This window comes from Pyrus communis, chromosome 7, assembly GCF_963583255.1.
Source record: "Pyrus communis chromosome 7, drPyrComm1.1, whole genome shotgun sequence".
In the NCBI taxonomy this organism is placed as follows: domain Eukaryota; kingdom Viridiplantae; phylum Streptophyta; class Magnoliopsida; order Rosales; family Rosaceae; genus Pyrus; species Pyrus communis.
In genome coordinates this window covers 28566771-28587212 of record NC_084809.1, presented here as the reverse complement: position 1 = coordinate 28587212, position 20442 = coordinate 28566771, and the positions used below count along the sequence as shown (strand labels likewise).

At 37.7% G+C, this 20442-nt stretch overlaps 2 protein-coding genes and 1 pseudogene across 6 annotated transcripts; all 3 read left to right on the top strand.

The window, feature by feature from the left end:
- Positions 1-133: 133 nt before the first annotated feature.
- Positions 134-2687, top strand: LOC137740087 (two-pore potassium channel 5). The gene is made up of 2 exons (XM_068479886.1): positions 134-1373; positions 2031-2687. The coding sequence occupies exons 1-2, from the start codon at positions 307-309 to the stop codon at positions 2176-2178; spliced, it is 1215 nt and encodes a 404-aa protein (XP_068335987.1). The 5' UTR covers positions 134-306; the 3' UTR covers positions 2179-2687.
- Positions 2688-7111: 4424 nt separating this feature from the next.
- Positions 7112-9577, top strand: LOC137740789 (uncharacterized; annotated as a pseudogene).
- A 1573-nt stretch (positions 9578-11150) lies between these two features.
- LOC137739694 (uncharacterized) lies at positions 11151-19522 on the top strand. Of its 5 annotated transcripts, none has more exons than XM_068479361.1 (14): positions 11151-11297; positions 11601-11883; positions 12284-12400; positions 13173-13237; positions 13449-13566; positions 14091-14162; positions 14806-14865; positions 14993-15122; positions 15211-15404; positions 15558-15742; positions 16432-16559; positions 17060-17355; positions 17800-18040; positions 18444-19520. In XM_068479361.1, exons 2-14 carry the CDS (start codon positions 11620-11622, stop codon positions 19217-19219), a joined length of 2646 nt encoding a protein of 881 aa, XP_068335462.1. In that variant the 5' UTR covers positions 11151-11297; positions 11601-11619; the 3' UTR covers positions 19220-19520. The 5 variants fall into 5 exon arrangements, with proteins under 5 accessions (XP_068335462.1, XP_068335461.1, XP_068335464.1 ...); XM_068479360.1 differs by having other exon boundaries at positions 11151-11454; XM_068479363.1 differs by having other exon boundaries at positions 11151-11883; positions 15253-15404; positions 18444-19522.
- Positions 19523-20442: the final 920 nt, after the last annotated feature.

Below are 20442 nucleotides of genomic sequence, written 5' to 3'. Positions count from 1 at the left end.
GCAATTAATAGTAAAATCATTATGAATTATAGTTCACTCATTCATATTTATGATTTGAAATTCATTTTTCAACAGTAGAACGAGTCACTTGGCCCTTCAATGGAAGAGGGGGCTCCTCTAAGCCCATGCTCAAAGTCCCGAACTCTGATCGAAATAGGCAAAAATAAGCATACGTTTGAAGCAAGTTTATGAGTTTTAACCACCGTCTTATCTACTTACTGCCACTCTCCCTCCACCATCCAAACTCCAAACTCCAAAGTCCAAGGTCCAAACCGAGAGAGAGAATCTATTCCCTTATTTTTCCCGATGGAAAGGGAGCCTTTTCTCGGCTCCCAAACAGGGCCCCAACACCAACTCCTCCAACCCACCCCCACCCCCACTGTTCAAGTCCCTGACTCTGATGATTTCTCTTTCAAAATCTCTCCCTCCCACAGCGAGCCTAATCTCCACCACCTCCAACAACCCCACCATCACCATGTCCACCAACCAGACCCGCAGCCCTCTTCGTCAGGAGCCCCGAATGCCCGCCATCAGAAGAGACCCGGCACTCTCCACCGCTGCAGGACGGCCCCCGCTATGGCCGTCATGAGAGACCTCAATCCACACCCAACAACCCAGGTCCCCAAACCACAATCCGACTCCACCTCCATCATCAGGCAAGCCGTCTTCTTGCTACTCGTCTACCTCTCCCTCGGCGTTGTAATTTACTCCTTCAACCGGGACAAATTCTCCGGTGTCGAAACCCACCCGGTCGTCGACGCTCTCTACTTCTGTATAGTCACCATGTGCACCATCGGGTACGGTGACATTGCTCCTACCACTCCCCTCACCAAGATTTTCGCCTGCGTCTTTGTGCTCTTCGGGTTTGGTTTCATCGACATTTTGCTGAGTGGGGTTGTCAATTTTGTCCTCGACTTGCAAGAAAATATGATCCTGACTGGAATTCAAATGGGTCAGACTTCCCGGAATCATCGTTTTTCCGCCAGGAACTATATCGTCGATGTGGCAAAGGGCAGGATGAGGATCCGACTCAAGGTTGGCCTGGCGCTTGGAGTGGTGGTTTTGTGCGTCGGCATTGGGGCTTTGGTCTTGTGTTTTGTGGAGAATTTGGACTGGATTGATTCTGTTTACTTGTCTGTTATGTCGGTTACAACGGTTGGTTATGGAGACAGGGCCTTCAAGACTCTCCAAGGAAGGCTCTTTGCCGCCGTGTGGCTTCTGTTTTCGACATTGGCGGTGGCTCGGGCGTTTATGTATTTAGCGGAGGCTAGGGTCGACAAGAGGCACAGGAGGATTATGAATTGGGTTTTGCATAGGGATATCACTGTCCAGGATCTGCTTGCTGCTGACATCAATAACCATGGTTTCATCAGGTGAGTTTCCATTGCATCCATCCTATCTTCATCTACTTTTTAATAGTCATCTGTTTTAGATGTTACTGATGAAGTAACCTACAATATCATTGCTTATTTAGTAAAGAATGACAAGAGTAGATGAATGGTTTTCTCATCACGGTTAACTATTAGCTGCCTGCTCACCTAACAAATCTAGCAAACTCTAACAATTCTGATGCGAATAACAGTGACGGTTTAGCGTAAGTATTGTATTCACCGTTGCTCTGGAGGATTGTTAGTATGATGATGGAATGATAATGATATCCTGCAAATTAAGTGTAAGCCTTGCCATGTAACATTATGAGCATGTACTGTGAACTTACCAAATGTACTAAATTCAAATTAGAGCCTCCAAAAGACAAAATTGTTTGGAGTGAATTGAGTTGGCAATTGAAGATTCAATCTTCTAATTTTGGTATGAAATTAGTCGAATATGTAACGTCTAGCTACATCGATCTAATGAAGATGCTTAGCTATTGTAGTGGACACCAGAATCCTGGTACAGAAATGTGAGTAATAAGATTGATTTATATGGATCCTCCTTTTAGTCTTTGTATTGATCAACAGGAGCAATTCTGAAAGTTATTCAATTTGCATATTAGTCTCACGTACATGTTATTCGCTTGCTTATTTCAGCAAGTCAGAGTATGTTATTTACAAGCTTAAAGAGATGGGAAAGATAGGGGAGAAAGATATACTGCAAATCTGTGATCAGTTCAGTAAGCTTGACCAGAACCACTCTGGGAAGATAACGCTGCCTGACCTGTTGGCGCATCGCTTGTAGACTTGATAAGGTTAAGTCTGGATTCTGCTCTTTTCGTTCAAAGAAACAGACTCCTTTTCTCATTCTGGTGAAAGCATGGGAATGTTGAAGACAAAGGCCCTTGCGTTGTATATTCCTAACAAACTATTCTTTGAAGATTTATGCATTGCATATAAGCTTTGCCTTGCAAAAGATGAAGTGGATAGACATTATTCTGCACCGAGCTGCTGTACGAGGATTATAGAAGAACGTGAAGTGCATAGACAATTTGTCCAAAGTAAGTTAGAATCTCTTCCTTTTATTTCTATTTTCCCTTATGATACTGTAATTGAAACAAAAAGGAATCGAGAAAAAACGAAGGCCATGCGATGGCATTGGCACGCACACGGGTTCCCTGTACTTGCATCGTGTAATCGGAGATACATATACTCTCCTGAATTCATTAAGTAGTCTGATATACTTTCTTTCCTTATTCATGTTTCATTTCTTGTTTTGATACTATAATCCTATTTTTTTGGTAGTTTGCTGAATTGCAGATGATATAGTTTCCTGGTTCATACCTGTGTTTCACTTAACAGCCTTGTATTTTAGTGTAGGCCGACTTAAGCAAAACTTACCGCTTTTGAAGGTTTTTAGATTATAAAATTACTGACAAATCCAAGTCTAAACCATACATATGATTTGATCAAATTTGTATCCACCACCTAACTGGCATCACCGGTTCCTTAATTGCTGATATATATTTTAGTTTTCGTTCTGGTGATTGGTTTCACTTTCACTGGTGTGTGCGAAAATTGACGACATATACGTATTGAAGCTCGATCCGATTGCAGCAGGCACAAGGCAGGCAGGCATGTTCTTGTTCTGAGGATTAAGTATTTATACCACATAATTATGTCTGGTCACTCTTGTATTAAATTAAAACATCTCACTAATCCGAATGTCGGCTCCAGTAATAAGAAATAAATAGTAGAAAACTTTATCCTAGTCCTTGTCAAATATGACTTTTAGACTAAAACTATGAGTAAGATCAAAATCTAATTTTGGTCCCTTGATACATTAATCATCTTATTTATTAATTATATTTTGATGTTATAATTATTTATCTTTTACTTCTTAATTTTGATGTATTAATTTTATTTCATTATAATTTTCATTTTCATTTCATTAATCGTAATATATTTTGTTGTAAACATTTAGATAAACTAATTTTTGTTATACAATATATTTTAATGTACTTTGCCTTCTTCCTTTAGGTACATTAAATTCATACCCTTCATGATAATACATTTTGGTGCATACATTTAGGTACACGCATTTTTGTACATACATTTTGGTACAAACATTTAGGTACATTAATTCAATATAATACATTTTGGTAGATACATTTTGGTACTAACATTTCGGTGCATACATTTCGGTACACACATTTAGGTACATTAATTTAATATAATACATTTCAGTGCTAATATTTTGGTACTTACATTTAGGTACATTAATTGAATCCTTCAAATTTGAAGAATGTTAAATAAAATTAACAAATTAAAAAAACTTTTTTTGTCAAAAAATAAATTAAAATTTGTATATTAATAAATTTAAATATTTAATGGGAGACATTAAATAAAATACACATTAATTATTTTGAATTAAGAACACATCAAAAGACCATAATCAATATGTAATCTACGCTAGATTTATTTTAAATTTCAATCATCTTGAAAAATTAAAGTTAAAAAACCCCTTTACCCATTAATCTTGTACTTATGTCAAAATAATAATAATCATTGGGATTACCTGTCACGTCTCGGCCCGGGCAGGACCACTTCCCGGGCCTGATTCCACCGTAGTACGATATTGTCCGCTTTGGGCCCCCAGCACACCCTCACGGTTTTGTTTTTGGGAACTCACACGAGAACTTCCCAGTGGGTCACCCATCCTGGGAGTGCTCTCGTGCGCTACTCGCTTAACTTCGGAGTTCCGATAGAACCCGAAGCCAGTGAGCTCCCAAAAGGCCTCGTGCTAAGTAAGAATGGGAATATACATATAAGGATCACTCCCCTGGGCGATGTGAGATCTTACAATCCACCCCCCTTAGGGGCCCGACGTCCTCGTCGGCACACCACGGTCAGGGTTAGGCTCTGATACCAAATTGTCACATCCCGACCCGGGCGGGACCACTTCCCGGGCCCGATTCCACCGTAGCACGATATTGTCCGCTTTGGGCCCCCAGCACACCCTCACGGTTTTGTTTTTGAGAACTCACACGAGAACTTCTCAGTGGGTCACCCATCCTGGGAGTGCTCTCGTGTGCTACTCGCTTAACTTCGGAGTTCCGATAGAACCCGAAACCAATGAGCTCCCAAAAGGCCTCGTGCTATGTAGGGATGGGAATATACATATAAGGATCACTCTCCTAGGCGATGTGGGATCTTACATTACCGCTCTTGACTTCCTGCCTATAAGAGTATTTCCAATGGAAATGTCAAATATTAATTTAATGGTTGTCGTGACAATATCAAATTTTCTTTTCCTCCCACCCATATGTTTTTTTTTTTTTTTTTTTTTTTGTTATAAATAATATTTGTAGGATTCATTTTTAAAAAGAAATCAATTCAAATAAATTTTTAAGATTTACAAATGGTTCATTAATGGGATCCACATAATTAATTGACAACACCATTTTCATAAGTCAAATTTGGAAAAGGATCCTCGCCGAATCCTTTTCCTGGAGACCGAAGGATCTCGTGATCGTATTTGTTCATCGTACATCGTACGGTCAGAAATCATTTAAAATTTAAAATTAAATATAAATTGTACTTAAAGAAAACTGACCGTACGATATACGATGAACGGATACTATTACGAGATCCCCAGGAAAAGGATCCGGCGAGGATCCTTTTCCGTCAAATTTGACTCCAAAAGACTCATGTCAATCCATCAGGTAGAATTAACTTATTGGTTGGAGCTTCTTTATATTTTTAATTTTAATTACATGTCATTCTACTTAGAATTTGACATATCATTTGCAGATAGTCTAAACAATCTTTATTATATTTTATCAGTTGATATTGTAAGGGGTGATTCGAATGTCTACTAAAAAACAGTTTCAGTATCAAATTTTTGTTTCAATTTCGAAATATTCGATTTATCGTAATTTTAAAAACTGACTTTATCTCAATTTTCATGTTTTAATTCGGACCTTCCGACGCAAACTCAACAAATTTCACGTCTTGTCAAAGGTAAGTCTTTTGCTTTTCTCTATAGACGGTCGGCTAAGGGTTTTTTTGGGGCATTCAGGTACCGTGTGGGATGCAGACAGAACGGAACAGAGGTTCCATGTTACGTTTGTTGTACACTCAGGCCGGAATGGAACGAAAGATTAAATGACAATTGTACCCATCCACTTTGACGAGTTCGACCTTATATGAGCCACCGTCGACGAGTTCAATGTCATCCCTCACATCTTCCGTCTAATCCTCGCCGTCCCATCCCTCGAGAGACGGTGTCAGTCACGTCCTTTCACCAACTTTCCCTGATACCCTTATGTTCTTCCTATTTTTCCCAAAAAATTCTCTCTTTGGCTTTCTCAGGAACTCTTAATCAGATCTGGGTTTTCTTTGTTTTGTTGTTTTTCTTCTTTGAATATAGAAATCAAACACAAAGAAAATTGCTTTTTGTTAGGTTTTTGTCACTCAATTTCCCGGGAAATTTGAAGTGCGATTAAAGAAGCTTGATTTTCCAAAAAAAAACAAGAGAACTCAGTTTTTGAGTTGATTTGTTGAGGTAAATTTCGATTTTTAATGAATATTTTATGCCAATTGTGTAGAAATGGAGAGATATTTGGAATTTTGATTAATTTTGTTTAATTTTTGAAGTGAAAATAATGAAAAAGAGGAGGGGTATTGTTGTCCAAAAAGTTATAATTTTGTGTTCCATGGGCTAGAACAAGTCGTTCTAGGGGGAGGGTGGCACGAAAAATTAACTAAAATCCGTTCCACGGGACAGGGCGTCCCAGGCAAATTGGCACACCAAACGTGGGACGAGTGCATCCCATCCCACTGCATTCCGTTCCGTCCCATCCCACGTACCAAACGGTACCTTAGTTCTGTGCCCGAAAAACAACATGATTATTTTTTTTTCTTTCTTTTGAACAAAAGATATTATCTACACAAAGAAGGGATGAGCTTAGCCTCGATATAGATTAGCAATAATGTTCAAATTTGCATTTGGCGAAAATCGAACATAAGACCTCTCACTTACAAGTGAAGAGGAATATCACTAAACCGTATTTATAAGTGACAACATGTTTATTAGATTAAGCCCAATATTATCTTTTCTTCACGTTTATATTTTATATTATATTTTTTTTAATATTAGAGATAAATTAATATTTCAATAAATTACTTAATATCTTTTAACAAAAAACTAATATACAAACACAAATTCATTTGCAGAACATACAATATGAAACCTGACTAAAATGTATAAAAACAAATGTGAGGAGAGAGTAGAGAGAAATTGTAGAATGTTTAGGGATGATGTAATTCTCCCTGTGCATGTGCTTTTATTTATAGTAAACCATGAGAAAATAGTAACTTATCCTCTAACTAAATACAAAGTGTAACAAGAAATAATCACTAGAATAATGAGTAATCTAAAACTCAAGTTAACTAGGATTTACATCATCACACATTTCCTAATGTATGATATTGATAATGACATTTGCAGTTTTGGTTGTTATTCCGGGGTTGTTCATCCAGACAAACGAAAAATCTAATTTAGCGCCTCCTTGACCATAAAAGGTCCCACTCGACTCGTAACCAACTACAGACCCTCTTCCACTTCCAGCACTTCGATCCATAGTTGCTTCCAGTTGGTGTCACACCATCAAATTCAATGCAAAAGTAATGATATGGAAAACATGAAGACGAAGATGTCAAAGTTTTAGAAAAAGATGATGATGCATGTGTCATTGTTCTTGTCACGTCTGATTCTTCTGCTGCTCTGTATTATTACTGTCCTTGATGGTGCTTTTGTTTCTGGCGAAAGTGATTATGTCTCTGGCGAAAATGATTATGTCTCAGCAGTTGGAGACCCAGGAATGAGAAGGGATGAACTAAGAGTAGCCTTGGAAGCTTGGAACTTCTGCAATGAAGTTGGAGCAGAAGCACCTGATATGGGCAGCCCCAGAGCTGCTGATTGCTTTAATCTCACAAGTAAGCCCAACCACCATCAACCAACAAAGAAACTGAGGAAAATTCACTTCAATCATTTATTTACTTGCTCACCATTTGTTTGATAAATGTTCCAATTTCTTGACAATGTTGGTCACTACGTAATTCTCAATTAATTCTGTTAATTGATCTGTTAAACTTAGGTACTTCCTTAAAACACAAGGTGAGCGAAAAAGATAACTTGCTTGAGGTGGGGACACCATTCCCAGGGATAAGCCAGAGAGCTTTGAACAATGTAGACCTCTATGCAGTGGAGAAGGACCTGTATCTGGGTTCTGTGTCAAGTCCCAGACTCTCCAAAACCATGGCAGTTCTGGATGATTATACTAAAAATGGAAACTTTGACACTATGGCTGGGCTGTGCCCTTCCAATGGGAAAAAGACACCGCCTTTTAGCGATCCCGGAAGGTTCCCTTGCTTTGGGAAGGGCTGTATGAATCAACCCACTGTGGTCCACCAGAAGACTCAGCTGCTGGATGGTAATACTACATTGAGAGGAGGTTTTAGTGGGACTTACGATCTGGGATCCAACCCTAGTGATGGGCTCGATTTGATATCTTTCTACCAGGTGGAATGGGAGAAGAAACGTGATGCTGGAAGCTGGCAGTTCAGACACATACTCAAGACTTCAAAGAATTATCCATGGCTGATGTTCTACCTCAGAGCTGATGCAACCCAAGGATATTCTGGTGGCTATCACTATGATACAAGAGGAATGCTCAAAACAGTAAGTAGAATAGTCGATTCATCCGAATATAATTTTGAGCACTCGAATCTAATTATGTTACTTACACTTGTAATTGCATACGCAAAGTTTAGTCTTATTGCTCGTCTTGGTGATTAAGAAAATATGTAATGTGGTGACTGGCAAACAGGATATATGCTTTCCTTGCATCATATGACAAATAACAAACTACCAATTCACAAAACAAGGACACAAATGGACGGCTGAGAATCTGTTAAGCTAATTGGATTTTTCAGGTGTCAATTTATTCAGCTTAGGATTTTCATGAATTATTAATCTTGTATCTGTCTCAGTCCTTTTTGCATGAATAGATTAATTATTCAATTCTGTTACTGTTAGATAGCATTTCATACCAAACCATGGTCAACGGTGTTATAAACTTCAAGTTCTTGACCTTTTTTAACTGTTAATGGTACTATTAGGCTAACCCAGGAGATGTTCTTCCAGTGAAGGTCACAAGGCCACTGAATCAAGCAGCTAAGTCTGAATTTTTGCCTAAAGCCGCAACTCGCAAGTTCCATGACACCTGGCTCTGCATCTAATTTAATTAAGTAGAGAAGACTAACTTGTGTCAAATTATAAGTAAAATCATCTTTGTTTGAAGTTGGATCTGCCAGTGTTTTCTAATAAATTTTGCTTCTCGATTATTTGAGAAGAAAAGGATTATTAGTCCATTTTATCACATAACTTACAATTGAAAGTCAATTTTCAGCCTCCAGAATCACCTAATTTTAAAGTAAGGCTGACTTTGGACATCAAAAAAGGAGGAGGACCCAAGAGCCAGTTTTACCTCTTTGACATTGGTGGCTGTTGGTGTTGGAAGAACAATGGCAAACCCTGTGACGGGGATGCGCTCACGGACGTGACCAGATACACGGAGATGATCATAAACCCGGAAACTCCTGCTTGGTGCAGCCCCACAAATTTAGTCAATTGCCCGCCATACCATATCACTCCGGATAACAGAAAAATTTATAGAACCGACACCGCCAACTTCCCGTATGGGGCTCATCACTTCTACTGTGCTCCGGGAAATGCTCAATATTTGGAGAAACCTGTAAGGGTATGTGATGCTTACAGTAATCCCCAGGCACAAGAGATAGTTCAGTTGCTCCCTCACCCCATCTGGGCCGAGTACGGCTATCCAACTAAACAAGGGCAGGGTTGGATTGGGGATGCTAGAACTTGGGAGCTTGATGTTGGAGTCCTATCCAGTAAACTCTACCACTACCAGGTAATTAATTAAATTAAAATGTCGTGTTTGGTAACTATTTTGTGTTCAATTTAAACCATTTATAACTTCATGCGATTGATTTACATTTTCTGTTTGTGGTTTTGTAGGATCCCGGCACCACTCCTGCAAGAAGGATATGGGCATCAATTGATAATTTTTGTTAGTGACAAGGATGAAGTTGCAGAGTGGACTCTAAATTTTTGTTAGTGACAAGGATTAAGCGACTTCGACGTTATTTATACACCCCTCCAAATATAATTCATAACTCCACATCCATGCTAGCATTTTTTATCAAACCTTTTCATCTTTCCAATTGTTTTTTCAAATATATTTAGAGCTAGGTGTTGTCAGGGCCGGCCAGAGGGCGGGCTGCCTAGGTCTCACTCCTGAGGGGCTCCCAATTTTTATTTTATCACATATATATACATATACATATATATATATATGTATGTAAATTAATATACAAATTTTGTGTCTTCAGAGTGCTTGGGTTTTTTGCTTATAGAAATTTGTTGACCATACCAGTTAGAAGTTTTTTGAAATTAAACTTCAAATTTTATCTTCGATCAATTATGTGACAAGAAAGATTGATTGGGGTAGCTATTTTATCAATTGAAAAAAAATTAGTTGAAAAATTAGATTATGTAAACTTAATTAGTACATTTGTGTCTAAAAACACTAGACGTGTAATAATTAAGTAATGTTTGTATAACTTTCTTCTTTGAATATTATTTTTTAATGATATTTGATGTAGAAATATTTTTTTTTCTTCATGTATTTAGCAATTTTTTTTTTTTATACATATCAATGTACAAAGGGTTAGAAATCAAAGAACTACCCCACTTCGAAAGCTTGACTAGGGACCCCAATTTATCGAAGTCGGCCGTGGGTGTTGTAGGGTTTAGACCGATTGAAAGAAGTGAAATGTGTTCGAGGATCAATAAGCGTGACTTTGCTTTCCCAACCATCCACGTCTCATCATCCATTAATAATATCCGCTCAATTTTTTTTTTTTAATTCTCAACCATTTACGTAGTGTCACGTGTCCTTATCCATTAACAATAATCGCTTAGTCTTTTTTTATAAAATTCTCAACCATTTGCGTAGTGTCCCGTGTTCGTATCCAATCTTTTGATTTTCTCATATTTCTCCATTAAACCCCTTCAAATCACCACATCTACTCACACCAACCCTCTTCCATCCTCCTACCTATCTCAATCCATAGATTTTCATAATAGAAAGTTCTTTCAACAATGTCTAACTTGAGGAGGTTGCAAGAGAGTCAAGAGCAAGAAAATGAGGGAGAAGATGAGGAACAAAGAATGAAACATGCTCAACACCATAAGCGTAGAGAAACAACAACCCATCAGGTGGTGCAAGCGATAGAAGCAATCAATCAACACAACCAAAAAACAAGTGGTTCAAGAGTTGGCCGTGCGCTAAACCTTAATCGACGCAGGGGAAATCGAGGTGAGAATCTATTGAAAGAGTATTTTATTACAAATACTTTGTACCTGAAAGATTATTTAAAAAGAAAATTTAGGATATGACTACATTTGTTCAACAAAATCATGGTTACTACTTACAACAATGATAATTACTTTGTTCAAAAGAAGGATGATGTGGATGTTTTAGGTCTTCTTCCATATTTGCTATTATTGGGCCAATCAAGTTACAACTTTATGAGGGGCTCACCACACTGACTGGGCTGTTGTCCAAAAGGATCTAAAGCCCATCCGAACGCCAGTTTATCCCGCTTGGCGCCCCTAAACATGCGGCTCCCCCAACACCCTTGTTCTTCACTTGTCGTAGTATACGCAGCTCTCCGTCTTTCTCCCAAATATTTTCCTCTATCAGTCTTAATTCTCTTCTCAGTCATAGTTACAGACCTCCATCTCCTTCTCCAAGAACCCTGCTCGGCTATTTGGTAGGTTTCTTCTGGATTTCCCTTTTTTTCCTTCCTATTCTGCAGAGTGTAAATTTGGGTATTTCTTTGAGAGTTAACCATTCATGGCATTCTCTGGACTGGAGGAGGAGGAAAGAGTTGCAGAGAACTATTTAGGACTTTTGGGAAGGAAAGCAATGTAGGAAATTTCCTAACACTGAAAGCTATTGACTTGGGTTGAGTTTTGAAACTGTAACATAGCCTAAAGCTCCTCCCATTAGGGTTTAACTACCAAATTCATAAACCCTAAGGCCCTCTGTTTTTCCCTTTTATGTTCTATTTCAGAGCTTAAGCTTGGGCTCCAATGGCGGCCTTCGACCACGTCAAGGACATGTACGATGTTGCTCTAAGGCCTCGTCTGTTGCAAATGCTCGTAAGAGAACTCCCTGATGATAAACACCCGTCTGGGAGTCCGTTGGAGCTGTCGAAGGTAGTCTACGCGATCAAAACCCACAACCTCCTTTGTGAGCCTGCACAAGATGTGACTGACCAAAAGCTAATCACTACTTGGAAATCCGCTGCTGATTCCTGGGTCCGTCGCTTGGCGCAGCTTGTTTCCAGTGACATGGTATGTACAAATTAGTTTTTTACAGTTACAGTTTATCTGAACTTACTTGTTTGTTTATTATTTTTGAAAACTATAAATTTGATTTTCCTTAGTCTACTGAAACAATTGGGTTTAGTACTATAGGAAAGTCCATTATGTTCATTTTGAATGTCAAACTTTCAGTTTTAGCTATCAATGGTAGGCTAGCAAAATGCACCCTGAATTCCACTTTGTGGAGGAAGCCAAACCAGTATAATTGTCGTGGGATGAGTCACCTTTTATATTAGTAGTTGCAACTAGAGGCATAAGTAACAGTTTTACACCATGCTACGACGAGGCAAAGAAAGAACTATCTGTTTTCATTCTACCGAGAGTTTTCTTTGTCTTCCTTGTGAATTCTTTTGATCACTTTCTGTTGTAGCCAGATAAATGTTGGGAAGGAATTTGTTTGATGGGGGTGACTTGTCGGGAATGCAGCTCTGAGCGGTTCATGGAATCATACTCTGGTTGGTTCCAGATATTCCTATCACATATTCAGGTACCGAGATGAATGCTTATTTAAATTAAACATTCATTATGTGGTAGTTATACTTGTTTTCATTGGAGAAATCATTGCTTTTACAATAACACGTCAAATGCATTGCCAACTGTGGTTTTGATTCACCTGAACAAACACAATATTAGGTTTGTTAGTCTTCCTATGAATATTAATATTATTGATTAACACATGAGACCTCCGGCTACTTTAAGGAAAACTATGGTGCACTTATATTGATGGTATGGTTGCGATGATAAACATGGCCCTGGTGCCCAATTGCGCTCCACTTGGCTTCCATGCCTTTACTAAACAAATTATTCTCATGTTCAACAATCAATATCTAAGAATTCACAGGACTGCTGATGTAGCAAGACCCACGCTCACAATTTTGGCTCATTTTCGAATTATAGATCTTAATTAATTATAAAAACAAAGAGATGCCAGACATAAATTACATTAATCCTAATATCCTAACGATCTATAAAATACTAAGGTTTGGGATTATATTATATGTTTCTTAGATATTTTTGGACGGCTGCCTAAGCATTTCATTCATTGCACTCTGTCCTTTCGAATCACGTGATCCTCTGTTGCGATTTGTTTTTGGAGTTTTGATATAGCTCAGACTGCATTTATATAGGTTTAGATTCTGTGTGGATTCTGTCCTTTGAACTTTTGGTTTTGTTGTGAGTAAACTGAATAATAAATGAACTATTCCTCTTTCACCCTCTTAAGAATCTTTAACTTAAATCTTATTCTGTGTTTCATTTAGCAGTCTACAACTTCTCAATTTGTGAAGGTGGTCTCTTGTGCCTCGATGTCAGATCTCGTCACAAGGTTGTATATTATATCTGAAGCAATTCCTTGAATTTTCATTGCTACTCATATCTGTCTTCTTGCTATAATACCAAGTTAAGATTTAATGTTGATAAATGACATCAGCAATTCTGCACTGGAATTTATATTCCTTATCCATTGTATTTGAAGGCTATATAAATTAGTACTCTGCAAGTCCTCAAGTGTGAAGCTATTTTCTTTTTTTTTTTAGGTTGGGTGGATCTCTAAATGCAAAAAGGGATGGAACTGCACATGCCGGGAAACTCGTTCAACAAGTTATTCAACCACTTTTGAAGTTGTTAGATGATGATCATTCGGAGGTTGTTTGGGTAAGCTACTTAATCTTGTCTTTAACAATATATTACTAATGTTATATAACTGTGAAAGAAGCGTTTTTTTTTCTGGCCAATTTTTTCTTCAATGAATTTTTGAATAAATAGAGACCATCATTGAAGGCAGTGGTAAGGCAACGTCCATAAAAAAAAAAAAAAAATGGAACTCCTCAGGCGCACCTCAACCACGTCTAGGTGAGAAGAGGTGTTTTCATCATCGTCCCGCCTCCAAAGTCGCCTAGGCGTGCCTTTTTTAAAACACTGGTGTATAGTCAGTATTCATTGCTAAAATAGCATCATGAATCCAATAACTTTCATTTACAGGTGTTAAAGATTGATTAAAATTACTTTAAGAAGTAGGCTTATCATGGTTTTTGCAGACTTATCTTTCCTAGTATAGCCTTGTGAATGTATTACATTTGTCTAAAGTAGAATATATAATACAGTAAGATAATATTATTCTTTTTAATTAAACTGATGTTAGTTAGTTATGTATGATATGGTTTTCATGTTACATGCAGGAAGAAGCAGTTCAACTGTTATGCACAATTATATCTTTCTTTCCATTGAGCATCAATCGTCATTATGATAGTGTAAGTTCCTTGTCCTCCATTGCAGAATTTCCCTTTGCGAAGTACAGTAAATATTATCAAATAAGTTGCTTTTTGGTGGATGGCAGTTTATTTGTGTTATTCCAGTTATTGAGACTTGTTTGCCTTTTCTTAAAGCAATCAAATGCCGAAAATACCAAATTGGATCAGACAACTATCTAATTTCTTATTGTGTGGGCATGATCAGTTCTAAGTTGTCAACATTAAGTTACAAAATTATCAACTACACACTTCTCTTTGTGAGATGTGGCCTGCTAGAAGCAGAAAAATGATATTAATACTGCTTTAGTACCTCATTGTACAGGGTCATACAATCTCATCGTAGGTAATGCATAGAAACCTAATAATGGTTGGCTGGACATATGTCCTCATGAATTGTTCTAGAGGCATATTCACCATACCATAAGTATGTTAAGCCTGGTTAATGATACCATAGAGGTAAACCTTATTTGATCCACTTTACATGAAAAACCTAGAAGATTTTCTTGTTGCTCAAAAGAATGCTCAAGAACATTAAATCCCTCCTCTCAGGACCCCATGTTAATTGGACAAACACCAGAAATGACTTTCTCACCTAAACACTAGACCTTGCTTGCTAATGAATTCTATATGTACGTTCATGCAGGTTGAAGATGTTATTGCTTCAACAATTTTGTCAGGAAAAGGAAGTGATAATATGCTGAAGGTAAAGTCCTGTTTGCTTGGACCAAATTATGTAGGAAAATGTAGTGTTAATATTCTGGCACAATAGTGATTAGTAATGAACCAAATTATGGCATCTGCAATAACTTCTGTCTGGTTTCAACGTTCAGAAACTTGCTTACTGTCTGGCATTACTACCAAAGTCAAGAGGGGATGAGGATAGCTGGTCCTTAATGATTCAAAAGATTTTATTGTTGATTAATGGTCACCTGAATGATGTTTTTCATGGGTTTGAGGAAGGTACAGTTATGATACTACTATTGATAATTTTTATGTTGGTGTTGGCGTTAAGGTAAATAACTGATATTCGTATTAATTTGTATTGTAGAAACAAAACGCCATGCAATTATTAGATTTTTGGTTCCCCCAGGGAAAGAACCCCCTCCTCGGTTGGGAGGAAGTAAAGTGTCAGGAAAAGATTCAACGAAGGGAAGAAAGAGTTCTCAGCGTTTGACAATGTCCAGTATCTCTGCACTGATGGTTTGCTGCTCTACAATGATAACAACTCCGTACCCTGTTCAGGTGCGTTTCTATGAAAAAGAGGAAAAAAAGAAAAACAGATAACTGAATGTCACTATAATATTTTCCATAGGTTCCACTTATCTTTCCATGTTTTATGCACAATGTAAATGAATTTTGGTGGTCCACAAGTATCTAATGTATTTGTACTAATAGGTGACTGTTCCTATTCGGTCCTTATTTGCCCTTATTGAGAGAGTGCTGATTGTGGATGGTTCCCTGCCACAATCTCTGCTTCCCTTTATGACTGCCACACAGCAAGAGTTCATTTGTTCAGAACTACCACTTCTGCACCTGTATGGTTTAGAATTCCTCACTGCTATTATAGAGGGTGTGCGCAGGTAAATCTAGAATGTCTTCCTCCATTATTTACCAGATGTGTCTTACTGATATAATTTGAAGGTTGCCCATTTAATTGTTATTTTTTGGTATGGGTTTTAACTTCGACATAGTTGAATACTTACCTGGAAATTTTGTTAACAGGGACCTGCTATTGTTGGCTTTTGCCCGATATTGTGCGTGTGGATAATCTAACCCTCATTTTCTGTCTAATTGCAAAACCCAACTCTACCCCACCACCCACCCCCCCCAAAAAAAAAAAAAAAAAAAAAAAAAAACCAGAAAGAAAAAAAAAAAGGAAGGAAACAATGAGAGAACAAATGGTTTTTCCTTTGAGCTGACAATTTATTGATATAAAAGCTTGAAATATAATAAATTCTCTCTAGTGGCATTCGTCAATGAATATCTTAGAACAACATAAAGTTTTGTTCAATAGAACGTTTGGGTAATAGGTGAAACATTAATTCTTGAACTTGTGATACTCGGGGGGATGCTTACTTGATATCCCAACTACAATGTGAGTTCAATGTGCCAAGTCCTTCTGAACTTAGGAATGCTAGAGATGTTTCTTTTAGGCTCTATTTCTCTCAGCTATTATATGTCTTAAAGATATTTCCTTCTTTACTTTGTTTCCTAGTTCTTGAGTAGTTAGAATGCAAACTTTCTGATAATCTTGTTGTCTTCCTTGCAGTCAACTTTTACCACATGCTGCTTATTTAGTGCATCTGCTTTCAGTGTATTTAAAGAGATGTGCATTGCCAGAATTGAGGATAAAGGTCTACTTAATCACAAGAATGTTGCTGATATCCATGGGTGTTGGTATGCAGTAATTTCAGAAAATATATTTATTCTAGATTTTGTTGGGCTGAATAGAAACATGCCTGTTAAATACTGTCACATTACATAGACAGGGATGGAGCAAGATATGTTGACCACCACAGAAAGACTAATCCCTCTAGAAAGGAACTAATCTGTGTAGCCTTATTACTAAACAAAGCCATTCCTTTGAGAAAACCTAGAAATAAAGTATATGCATTGATCTTGCTATCTTGTGCGAGAGATGGCTACTTCCATCCTGAATTTGCATTGAAAAGTCAAATTCAGTAAGTAACCACCCTTCAACTGTGTTCTGTACTTCTGATAAATTGCCATGGTCTTGTGATGCTTCAGTCCATGATCCTCATTTGTTTAAGATAGCTAGTGTTTAGGAAATCTGCATAAAGCTTTCTCCCAATACCCTTTATTTTGGTTGCCATTTAGTGCCTTTCTTCTGGAAATCATTTTTTGGTTTTGTTAATTGGGAACTTTATGCTTATCAGGGATGACAGTAAGCCTGGCACGGGAAGTTGCTAACAACGCATTGATTGATCTGAGTCCCATTGTGAATGAGAGTGGTGGTGCACCTTCTAGTGGAATCTCGTCAAAGCCTTCTACTGAAGAATTGCTTCAAACACCGCAATCTAGCCATAGAAAGAGGAAGCATGGAGCTTCAAGCGGATCTCTTGAGTGGCGTAAGACTAGTAGTTTGGAAGAGGGGAACCCCAAGAACCATACGATATCTCCTATTCCTGTGAGAATCGCTGCACTTGAGGCATTAGAAGCTCTTGTCACTGTGGTATGTGTAGTCCATGCCTTTTTTTTCCTTCCTTTTCCCTTTTGTGGAGAGAGTGTACACCGTATGTCCTTGAATAGAATGTTGATTCAATGCATCTTTGTGTATGATATATATGTCAATCCAAGGTCTTGGATCCGGTTTCGGTAAATAGTTAATGTAAACATAAAATAGTGAAGTCCCTCTTGCACAAGTAGAAGACTAGTGATGCTTGACTGTTGGATCCTAGATTTCAAAATGGAGTGTTCAAATCTTAATTTTAGCAACTATATAATCATCCCCCCACCTTGCTGATTTTGTTGAGTTCATTTTTTTTTTTCTTTGGTGATGTCTTTATTCATGTGTTCCCGATCTACTTGTGTACGTAAAACTTAAAATGCTTGTGGATCATTCTTTCTGATCTCAAAGGTCTACTAATGAGTGAGAGGTTCTATTTCTTTTGCTCAGGGTGGTGCATTGAAATCTGAAGGATGGCGATCTGATGTTGATCTTCTTCTGATGAACATAGCTACAAATTCTATGAAAGGGGGACAGGCTGGTAATAACAAAAACATTTACCAGCTGAATGAACCTGTTGATATTCGGGGTGATTTTCAGCTTGCTGCTCTACGTGCACTTTTGGCATCATTACTTTCTTCTTGTGTCCGCCCCCCTTATTTAGCTGAGGGTCTTGATCTTTTCCGTAGAGGTAAGTTCTTAAAAAATAAGTGAAATCTCGTATTTCATTTTGATTATCTCATGGATGTATCAACAACAAATAGACATGTATTACAACTAATTACTGACGTCCAGGAAGGAATTGCACCTCTTTAATAACATTTAATTACTCATAAGGGAAAACTACTGACGGAGTAAGAGACTGACTACGGTCTGAATCTACAAATTAAAAACTCAATGACAAGCATGATACATCTTTCCGAAAAAGAAACAGACACGTAATGAAATGATAATAACCATCTCAATAATTTTACTTTAATTAGAATAATATATTTTTATGCAATATGCATGAGTGAAACGGCTATGGATGAATTTTGTATTTCTTGTGTGTATTTCCTTAGTTATTGTAAACACATGAAAGTGGTTTTCTGCAGGCAAGCAAGCAACTGGAACCAAAGTTGCTGGATTTTGTGCTCATGCTCTTTTGAACTTAGAGGTCCTTATACATCCCAGGGCACTCCCACTGGCAGGTTTCTCTGATGGAGTTAGCCACAAGCTCCCAGAAAACATGTACTCTAGTAGTGTAAAGCACCGAACACCGTTTTCAAGTGACTTACAGGGAATGGTGTATGATGCTTCTGATTCAGATTGTGACGACCTATATAATAGCTGGCTTGCAACTGGTAAAGAAATGGAAGCACCGAGGAGTGACCTAGACAAGACTATGCAGGCTGGAGAGCCATCCAAAGCTCTAACAATTCATCGGGATAAAAAACTTGCTGTAGATGGTTCATTTGGTAAAGAGATTCTAGGAGGAAGTGCACGGGAACTGGAAGTACCCATTGAGGATGTGGAGATGAGAGTCAATGGGACTGAAAATATGGTTGAATCCTGCCAATTTCAAGAATCCGCAATGCAACTTGAGAATGATCTGTCTTCAAAAGGTGCCTCAGTGTCTCGAACTACAGTTGCTGAAGAAGTCTTTGGGAGGGTTTCGCTGGGAAATGGTCCATCAGATCAAGCAGGTAGCACTACGGTTACAAGCCATGATGTGGTGGTGGCTAAAGGTGATGGGTTTCTTGGCAGAGAGAGTAATTCGGCGTCTGCTTCAAATCCTGAGAAGGGCAAGGGAATTGCATATGAACTGGGTAATGATTCAGATGCGGATTCATTTCCTGATATTGTGGATCCAGATTCTGATTCTGAATGATGTGTAAGAGTTTTTGGTTTATTGAGTTTGTAGAATTCGTCTTGGGTTTGGAGGAATCAGGGAGTTGGTTTACATTGTTTGGTCGTGTTGTTAGACGTCTTAGTCAGAAATTGGCTCAAGTGTCTGGTCATCCTTTTGAAACAAAGTTTTACTTTTACACACTCAGGATGTTTATTGAGATTTTAAAGAAGCTATTCCTAACCTTTTATGGAAGGTTTGCCAAAATGTCAATCGGTTACGTAATGTTTATCTCTTGAAGTTTGATCTGTAGGCAACAAAATCTTGCATTACCCAAAAAATCAGCTTGACAATTTTAGTTAAAAACAAACAGTGAAAAAACAAGAGGCTTCTGCAGATAAACAGGCAAGGCAAACATCAACCTGGCGTGGCGGTGGGGTTTAGATGAGTTTGGTCTGGCGTGGCGGTGGGGTTTAGATGAGTTTGGTGATGAAGGTAGCTCAATCGTCACATGCAATGCAACCATATTTGTCAATTGTTGTGGGCCCCTTCCATCATTGAAATTACACTTTAGGTACTACTAATTTGTGGTTTTGAAAAGTACTTCCAACAACAACAATTTTAGGGCGGTTTGATACCATTTTATATTTCTGTTTTTTTGTTTTGTTTTTTTGTTTTTTTTGTTTTTTAGCCGAACATTGAAATCTTGTTGGGTAATTTTTCAGTCTTCATTGGCTCGAGGCTCTTGATTTTTTGTTCTATGCACGAATTTGTCTAACTAAAAATCAAAAAAATAAAAACTCGAGGCCAAATTTTGAAAACCCAAGGAAGTAGATTTTAGTTTTTATTTTTATTTTTTAAAAACTGAAAACTGAAAGTAGTAACCAAACAATATTTAAGTTTTTCAATTTTGTAAAAAGTGAAACAAAAACAAAAAAAAAACAAAATGGTATCAATTAAAAAAATACCCCAAAAGAAATTAACAAGGTGAATAATGAACTACTCTAAATGTGAGTTTACTAATTTGTCTCTTTTTTGTAATAGTTTATTAAAAGTGATATTAGTGATGATGGGGTTGCGAGTACAAGAAGGGAGTGTAGTACATGTTGTCACTTGTACCTCATTCGTTCATCTTTTGAAAAGCTCTTTCACATTGTTTCTTTTTTGTAATAATTAATCCAGTTAGTTAATACTTAGTAGTACATAGGATAGGACAGAAGAAAGAGGCACGTACTACTGTAATACTACAACTAGTGCGTATACTT

Excerpts from the sequence above, each read along its gene's own strand:
- LOC137740087 (XM_068479886.1), top strand. The coding sequence starts at position 307 with ATGGAAAGGGAGCCTTTTCTCGGCTCCCAAACAGGGCCCCAACACCAA. Across the intron at positions 1,374-2,030 it reads AATAACCATGGTTTCATCAG|CAAGTCAGAGTATGTTATTT; the intron begins GTGAGTTTCCAT and ends TGCTTATTTCAG.
- LOC137739694 (XM_068479361.1), top strand. The coding sequence starts at position 11,620 with ATGGCGGCCTTCGACCACGTCAAGGACATGTACGATGTTGCTCTAAGG. Across the intron at positions 15,405-15,557 it reads CAACTCCGTACCCTGTTCAG|GTGACTGTTCCTATTCGGTC; the intron begins GTGCGTTTCTAT and ends TTGTACTAATAG. Across the intron at positions 17,356-17,799 it reads TAGAAGCTCTTGTCACTGTG|GGTGGTGCATTGAAATCTGA; the intron begins GTATGTGTAGTC and ends TCTTTTGCTCAG.